Source organism: Maylandia zebra, linkage group LG18, assembly GCF_041146795.1.
Source record: "Maylandia zebra isolate NMK-2024a linkage group LG18, Mzebra_GT3a, whole genome shotgun sequence".
Classification (NCBI taxonomy): Eukaryota; Metazoa; Chordata; class Actinopteri; order Cichliformes; family Cichlidae; genus Maylandia; species Maylandia zebra.
Window position 1 is genome coordinate 10,360,538 of NC_135184.1, and position 9,018 is coordinate 10,369,555.

Here is a 9,018-nt window from a genome sequence, read left to right on the forward strand (position 1 = left end):
CAGCAAAACCCTGCCTGCTGTTTTTCTTTCTTTTTTCCCCCTCCTTTCCCTGAACTGCATGTTTTGTTTCTTTGTGTTCACTACGTGTAGGACCTGCTACGCTGCCGAGTGTTAACTTCAGGGATTTTCGAGACGAGGTTCCAAGTAGATAAAGTGAACTTTCAGTAAGTCTCTGCTTAACTTTAACAAGGACATAAACACACACATTGAAGACATGTTTGTCCCCATTTATTGTTTGCCAACTTTTGTAAACCCTGTTAGCAGCTTGTGTAGCCAGGAGGTAATAAGGCTACTTTGAAAAAAAAAAAAAAAAGTCCAATTTGACATGGAAATTAAATAAAATAGTTGGGAACAGGGTTAAAATGGGACCTTTGGGGTTGACTGCACAAAGCTGATCCAAAAATCTGTGTTTCTAGATATTTGTCTATTTGATAAACAAAATGTATTTTATCTGTGAGTCAATGGAAAAAGGAAAGGTTTTATTTATTTATTTAAGTTTTCCTTTGGGTGAAGAGCCAAACTTTTTTGGGTGGGGCAAAATGTTTTGTATATAAGAAGAAAAAAGTCAGATTTTTAGGCAGAAAAACATGAAGCATGCCCGAACTAGTTGTGTAAACAGTACGGTCTTCCAGAAATGTTTCATCAGCTAAGAAACTATAGCCACATCCTACCGAACTAACTGAACAGCACACCAGGATTCAACATAACCATAACCATCTGATGGCCCGTTAAAAAGTAGGCTGGGAAGTTGATCAGCAGTTGCCAGCAGTATTTTCACATTAGTTGGTTTAAATGTGAAGGAAAGCTGTTTTTTGGGGTGGGGTGGGGGTGGGGGGATTACACACTGATGCACACATAGCTCAGCTAACTTTAACTTTGAGTGTCGACAGCAACCACACCCCTCTACTGGGCCAAGCCTACAAAGGGACAAACGATTTACACTAATTATTTTCAGATTTGAATTATTATTATAAAATATAAATCTACTAGTAGATGATGCTATATTATCATAGATTATGGCAGCTGTAATCAGAGGAATTAAAGTGCGCTACTGAAAATGTGTTCTGCCGGCTCTGGATATTGGTCTGGTTTTGTAACACAGATCTGGCAACCCTGACGTGTACATATAAATACCAGAAGGTCTCAGTTTTCATTGCCACATTCCTCTTTGTTTGTTGTTTGTTGGTTTTTGATGAGACGCCATTATAAAGTACTTATGGGAAGGATCAGTATTATCATTGTGTTTCCAGCTCATTCCATTATTTACACCCCTATGAACAAAATAATCACGAGCCCCGTATTCCTTCTAAAATTGGTTTATCTAATATTGCCTTTTATGCAGCAACTTTTCCGAACTTCACAGAATTGTGAAAATGAGCCCATCTAGGTGTTTTCCGGATTTCCAGTAATTTTCTTTTTTTTAAAAACATTGGACTGTGCCTCCTTGTTGGATCACTGCCCTCTTGGGTGTTATTGCTATATTTACTCTGGCCTCGTGTTAAGAGCCTCAAATGTCATAAGTTTGTTCCTTTGAACAAAACCCTGAGCCCACAACCTGCTCAGCAGCTGGAAGATGAGGTAGAAATGCACGTCATAGAGGTGACTAAAATGCAAAATGATTCCCCTGCGGTCGACCAGTGTGATTTCTGAGCCTGTTGCAAGTTATTTACTGTTGGTTACAGTTATTAGAGCAGCCAATAAAGGTTAGAGTAAATGTTTTGTAACAGCTTTGATGATGTCAGATGAGGTGACCCATTTCCGCAGTCGCAGACACAACAGTCTTATTCTACCATCTGAAATGGGCCTTTGTATCACATTATATCATCCTAAACGACTGGTTAAAAAAAGGTCTGGGTCATGACTTCCCTTTGGGTGTGCGTTTGTCATTATTCGGCTTTGATAACTCCCAAACATCCAGCCAGGGACACACAGACATTACAAATAATTTCGCCCTTCGTAACATTTATTAATTAATGGATTATTTATGCGTCCACAGCCGTTCCGTAAGTGTCAAGGATCTCTTTTTGCAAACCAGAAGCACATGTAATACGAGACAGAAACACGTCTTTTGTGAAGATTTTTAATTTTATTTTGAGTCTTTATCAGGACAATCTGTGAAACAAAACTGGTGTGTCAGTGCCGTACAGTATGTACCTGATGCCCCCCAGTCCTGAGTGATATGAGCTCTTTGATCAGAAGAGGGCAGCAGCGAGTATCTGACCCATTACTGTCTCTTCCACAGCATGTTTGATGTTGGGGGCCAGAGAGATGAAAGGAGAAAATGGATTCAGTGCTTTAACGGTGAGACTTTTCCTCCTTGTTTTCCTTCAAATAGCCACACTGTACATCCTCAACCTGCAGCTCATTCTCCTCCCATTACATCCTGCCCGTCTTAAGGCATTTTCTCTCAGCTCCAGCATCCCGTCAGTTGCACAAGGACCAGTCCAAATCTTAAACTGGTATTGAAGAGCCTAGTCTTTTGACTTGTTTATAGTCAAATCTGAGCTGTCTCGTTTTTTGTTTTCCTTGACACAAAGTGCTCTTTTAGTCAGTTGTTTCTATTTTTAAATTTTCTCCTGGTTTTGGTTTGCATATTACTATAAATTTTGCTTTCCTTCTCACTGCGCTATTGTGTGTTTTTTAAACCTTGAATGTTAATACATTTCCCTTAACTGGAAAGCACTTTGTGTCCACTCCCGTAGTTTTGAATGCCATATAAATAAAGGTGATTTGACACGACTTGAATATACTCCTTAAGACCAGTGACGTCAAAATCTATCTCATGTTTTCTTCCAGACGTCACTGCGATCATCTTCGTGGTGGCCAGCAGCAGCTACAACATGGTAATAAGGGAAGACAATAACACCAACAGGCTACGGGAAGCTCTGGACCTCTTCCGCAGTATTTGGAACAACAGGTGAGTCCCTATTTGTTGTGGGGTTTTTTTTGTTTTTTTTAACTCAAAATGTTAGAAAATGCTCACTTTCCTTTCGCAATGAGAGAGAAGGCCCACATAAGGCTTAAAAAGTAGTAAATATAAGTAAATAAAACCTGCTTCTGTCTCACCTTTATCGTGATGTGTGTAAATGACTGTCAGCTTTATCTTTGAAAATCCCAAAATTTCCACGACTGAAGGGTGAAGCTTGTGCAGTTTCTTTAATGGTGTTTTTTTTCTTTTGTTTGTTTGTTTTCAGATGGTTACGCACTATATCCGTCATATTATTCCTGAACAAGCAGGACATGCTGGCTGAGAAAGTACTAGCTGGAAAATCCAAAATTGAAGACTACTTCCCTGAATATGCTCGCTACACCATACCAAATGAAGGTTTGTTCCTTTCCTAGTGCACCTGGCTCGTCTATGTCCAGACAGACTTTTGAATTCCTTGTATCGTCTGTATTAACGTTAAATTTCTTTTCTTTTTTTCTTTTTTTTAGCAACTCCTGAACCCGGTGAAGACCCGAGAGTGACGAGAGCCAAGTTCTTCATCCGAGACGAGTTTCTTGTAAGTGTATCAGCGTATGTCTGAAGTGAGCTGAAGTCAATCAGTGTCCAGCCACGAATACACTTGTCCTGTTAATTCATAACTTAGTATTTTACACACGTACCTGTAATCCCAGCTGGGCCTGTTATGTTGCTTTGAACCTGATGAACCTTTTCTGGTGGTCCGACCTCCTTGTGGGGACAAGTTGTCCGCAGATGCGCAATACTGATTTCAGCAGGTACTACTGCTGCTACGAGTCCTGCCGCTGATCGCGAAACACCTTCTGTAGGGTTAAAAATTAAATTCGGTTGCATTTGTTTTTACTATAAATGGCTGTAACGAAGCTGTTTTTGCATGGCCTTTTTTGTATACACTCTGTAGTCACAAATAATCTTTAAGACACAGATAACATTATTAAACAGATTATAACTTTACTAGTAGGATTTAATGCTGCAGCATTAACTTGAAGCATTTAGTTGAGGAAGTGAAGGGGTTACATCTGTTCTTGGTGTTTGAATGTGAGCTGTTCTGTGGCTGAATTTATTTCTTTCATATCAAAATAGTGACTCCAGCGTTTCAGTTTAATAGTGACCAATGTTGTTCTTATTTAGTGGGTAGAACAAATATGGGTCTAGTGTGGTTATCTGGCCAGTGTTTAACACGCTAGACACACTTATGGTCATGTAAGCTGTATTTAGGGACTGATTGCTCTAAAATTACTTGCCTCAGTTTCTAGTAATGACAGCGAGCTTGAAAGCTGTGAATTTCCCAGAAATAAATGCGTTATGATAGTATTCCTGTTACCTGGGACAGATACCTGGGAATATGTGTGACGGGAATCACGTACTCCAAATGTAGTGCACTTTTATGAAGAAGTATGCAAATTACAGACTTCCTCGTGTCACAACTATGTTTTGGTGCACACTGGTGAAAGATGTCATTTTTACAGATGCAAACTTTTTACAAAAATGAAGACGAAACAAGCGCGGCACAGTGTAACTGCACATAACTACTGAGCCACTTTGTCGTCAGGTAGAATAATATTTTAAGTGTGAATTGTTAGGGGAACCCCCTGCCCCCAGAGTGTTTTCATCAGCGTCTGATACACACATCAGTCAGAATTAAACTGTGGCAATCTATTCATGCCTGTGATGTGATATCTAACCCATAGAGGGCGCTAAAAATAAGAAGTTGAGAGGCCTTTATGTGTCAAAGTACTGAAAGTGCACAGAAAACTTAGAATAGCATTGGCTTTAGCACATTAATCTTAAATATGCTGAGCAATATTCAAGGTAAGAAGCAGGAAAAGCTAAATGCTTCAGCTGAATTGAATAATTTAAATAATATATAGTAAGGCGTGTGCTTTATTCAAAGATGAAATAAAACTATTTATCATCACATTTACAAACAAAAAGAAAACTGATGTGTGAAATTAAGAATGGTTAAAGGCCTGCTAAAGTCAGTCAAACCCAGTGGTGTTCAGAACAGATGTGATCCAGATATTTTGAGTAAAATGACAGTGAAGTGCTCAGATGAGTCACAGTTTAAGCTGCAGAGGCAGGAAGTAGTGTGATTTTTAGGTGGGGATGGTGCTGTAAGAACTTTTAGCTGTAAAGAAAAATCAAATAATGAAGGGAAGAAACGAGAGCAGCAGATCTGAGAAACTGAGGGAACATCAGGGAGGCTAAACGTGTGCTCGTGGCGTGGAGGATGTGACGTGTCATGTCTGTGTCCTCCTCCTCAGCGGATCAGCACTGCGAGCGGCGACGGCAGACACTACTGCTACCCACACTTCACCTGTGCCGTTGACACAGAGAATATCCGGCGGGTGTTCAACGACTGCCGGGACATCATCCAGAGAATGCACCTGCGGCAGTACGAACTCTTGTGATGGGAGACCGACTCCGTCAGCCTTCTGTGTTTTTTTTTGTTTTGTTTTTTCTCCACCATTCTGCAACCTTGACGAACCTTTCCTCCTGCTCCTCCCTGACTCTTCACCCCACATCCCCAGAAGAAACCCACCCCGACCGCCCCTCCTGTCGAGGACTACGAAGTACTACTGAAGTGTGTCAAATCCTCTTCCTCTTTTTAACTTCTTAGCTTTTTGTACTACTTTTTGTTTTCTCTCTCCGAGATTTCGTCCCCATTTCACAGATGTAAAAGGAAAGCTGGGGAACAAAGTTGATGTGTGCCGCTTCTTTTTTTTCTTTCTTCTTCTTCTTCTTTTAATCCTTCCTTTTTGAATGCCTTGATTTTTGTCATTCCACTAAGCCTTGGGCTACCTCCTTTTATTTTATTTTTTGCCCCTTTGTGTCCACTTTTTTTGGGCTTTGTCTTTGGACTTGGACTGGTGGGCGAGGACACATAAAACACACCTGGAGGACCTCAGTGCAGAGGCAGTATGTGTGTGTAATGAAGAGAGGGAGGAATGCCATGTGAACGAGTGTGTGTTTAACCGCCATGACCCCTCACCACCTCTTGTAATAATTTTTTTTTTTTTTTGGCCTGTCACCCCGCCCTCAGCCTCTCTGACCGCCTTCTTCTCCCCGCGTTGAAGACGGCTGGACGGAGAGGGAACCGAATGGATGAAGAGATAAATGCACTTTGCATCAGGTTCCTTAATAACTTTTGTTTTTTTTGTTGTTGTCGGTGTTTTTTTGTTTTTGTTTTTTTTTCCAGAGGAAGCATACACACAATGTAGCATCACAATATTTATTATCCTGTCGCCCTGCTTGCCGAGCTGCAGGGCGGACCGAGCAGCCGAGAAGACGTGTGGAGCGAGAGATTAAAGATGGGAGGGGGGCAGAAATTACGGCGACTAGAAGACGGCTTTTAATGAAGGAAAAGGGACTGAGCTCTCTGCACCTTAGCCCTGTTGCCTCCACGGACTCGGACCTGCCTCCTTTTTCCACACAAACCATCCTTTTAGCTTAGAGATACTGATGGGGAGGAGGGTGGGTGGGACGGGAGAGAAAAAAAAATGTATTGTTTTGTTTTTGGTTTTTTGGGGGGGTTTTTGTTAACTTGTACACTGTGCAAGGTTGAATTATCCTGTACAGACTGTAAAATGTAATATTATTTTGTACAACTTAATTGAAAGAAAAACAAATCTACTTGTAGATCTTTGTGCCTTGATTATGGCTGTACCTGTAAATGAGCTCAGATGTAAGTATGTTTTCAACTGCGCTGTACAGCTTGATGTCAAACTCTATCGGCAGCGAAAGACTGCAGGTAGGGGACTTTCTCTGTAGAGTTTAGTTTTTTCTGGTTTATAAAAAAAAAAAGAAAAAAAAAGGAAATGCTGTTTAGTAAGAAATAAAAAAATAGGGGAAAAATCCTAAAAACCTGTATACATTATGCAAATTAACCACTTACCTGCAGTGAAGACCAGATGTTGCAGCGCCATGCCTTTTTTTTTTTTTTCGTTCTTTTATTTTTTTTCGTTTTGTTTTCCCTCCTTTTATTATATATATTTTTTGAATTTCACAGCTTTAAACAAACATTTGAATTCCATTGAAAGTGTCCAAATTGCAACCTGGTGTTGTTTTAATAGGAACCAACGTTTTTTCGATATGAAGTGCGTGTGCGTACGCGCGCGTATGTGTGAGCGATCCGTACTGATGTGCGTGCCTGTGCGCATGTGTACATAAAACAAACATAGACTCACAGATGCATTGTGTGAGTGTGTGTGTGTGTGTGTTGGAGAGCAAGTGTGTATGTGTGTATAAAATTTTATAAATGTATGTACATGTAAATTTATAGGTCTATATAAATATATATGTACAATTATACATGTTTAATTATGTGTGTGCCTAGGTGTACATACCTATGTATGTATACGGTAAATATGTATACATACACACATAGGAAAGCATGTTTAGAATGGAGATGAATAAATGAGAGTGTGCAATATTAGTAATTCTTTGGTCCTTTGGAGCCATACCCGATGGCACAGGCACTATGAATGTGTGAGCAGCACCCAACAAGACGAGCTCTTCTCCTTGTACAAACAGCATCAGCCTTTTCTTCTGCTACAGTACACGTCTATCCCCAACAGAGAGTGAACTGACTGGAGGTGCAAAAACCTTGTTTGGCCTGGGAGGATGATTAAATGACATTTTTATTTTCTTTAAATAAAGAGGCACATTAGAGGACTTTGCTTTATTTCCATCTTGGTGTCCAGTTGTGTCCGGATTTTCTTTATTCATTCATTCAAAAAAAAATAAAAATAAAAATGTGGGAGACCGAAACGACCAAAACAAACAAAAACAAAAAATGATTAGATAAGTAAATCAATATGCCATTAAATGCACCAAATATTGGGCGAGCATTTATAAAATGTGAAACTAATAAATACTTAATACTTGGTATAAATCTCTAACATTAAAATGGTATAAATGGTGATGGTCAGTATTTAATACTGCATCAAGTAAGTTTTAATTTGATTCTTTAAATGTTTACACGTGTGTCACTTTTCCACTTTATCTAATTTCCCATTGAATTTTGACTTTATACCCAATTTATTACTTTTAATATAATTTCTCATTTTCCTCACCCACAAATAGTTTTTCTATAGGTTATTATTTGTAATACAAAAGCAAATAAAGCAGAAATATTACTCGTCACATTCTACAAATTAATTTATATTTGATGCATTTTGGCCATGTTAATTTTAATTCCTTAGACAATAATTAATGAATTGATAAATATGCAAATTAATGCATCAGAAATAATAGTTATAAGTTATGCATAATTGTGTTTTCATGTGGTTCTGTTAGTTTTTTACAATTACATCGCCTTAACAATATTTTACTTTCTCGCATTAGTTATTAGTTTTGAAATCTGTTTACTTCTGTATTTTCTTCTGTATTGTTCATGCGTTTCAAAGTATAAATACAAAAGCAAATTAACCTAAATATCGATTTATGCCAATTGTTATGGATTTGTTAATACCTACATTTTTCATATTTCTTTCATGCATCTAAAGGCATGTAAGGGTTATTTAATTACTATATTTGTTATTTTTGCTGTTTTGTTACTAATATTTGAAACTATTGTGAGGAGAGTGAAGCTGGGTACTTTCGGTATCTTTTTGTTTTTAACTTTGAGATGATCATGATAAACAATTTTACCAGATTTTACAGTTCTGGTTGATTAAACTTCACAGAAGGCAGGTTCAGCTAATAAAGTTAATAATGGCTGGCTGTGTGTGCTAGGAATGCATAGAATTGGACAACAATATTGTGCTAGTTCTGAGTTTTCATGTGACATTTTTAAAAATGTATTGTTACCATAAAACTGAAATCACACATTCAAAACCTGAAATGATTGATGATAAAAACTCGATCCACTTACTATGAGATAAGAACAAAGTGTTGAGAGAAGAGATGATTGAAATTTTAAATACTGATTTAAATCCGTGACATTAGTTGCCAAACTGTAAGTAAGAGATAAGAAGATGGTAAATATAAAGTTTTCTGTACTTAAGTTTTAAAGTTACTAATAAACCAGACATTCCTTCTTTTATGCTAATTAA

The 9,018-nt window shown here is 38.3% G+C and overlaps 1 protein-coding gene across 2 annotated transcripts in view; it reads left to right on the top strand.

The window, feature by feature from the left end:
* The window catches only part of LOC101482928 (guanine nucleotide-binding protein G(olf) subunit alpha), a 53,985-nt gene extending 46,333 nt beyond the window's left edge, over window positions 1-7,652 (top strand). For both annotated transcript variants that reach the window (XM_004555256.5, XM_012920217.5), the window contains exons 7-12: window positions 91-164; window positions 2,243-2,301; window positions 2,797-2,917; window positions 3,195-3,325; window positions 3,436-3,503; window positions 5,227-7,652. In XM_004555256.5, the coding sequence (XP_004555313.1) occupies window positions 91-164; window positions 2,243-2,301; window positions 2,797-2,917; window positions 3,195-3,325; window positions 3,436-3,503; window positions 5,227-5,373 (600 nt within the window). In that variant the 3' untranslated portion in view covers window positions 5,374-7,652. The remainder of the gene's footprint in view (window positions 1-90; window positions 165-2,242; window positions 2,302-2,796; window positions 2,918-3,194; window positions 3,326-3,435; window positions 3,504-5,226) is intronic.
* Window positions 7,653-9,018: the final 1,366 nt, after the last annotated feature.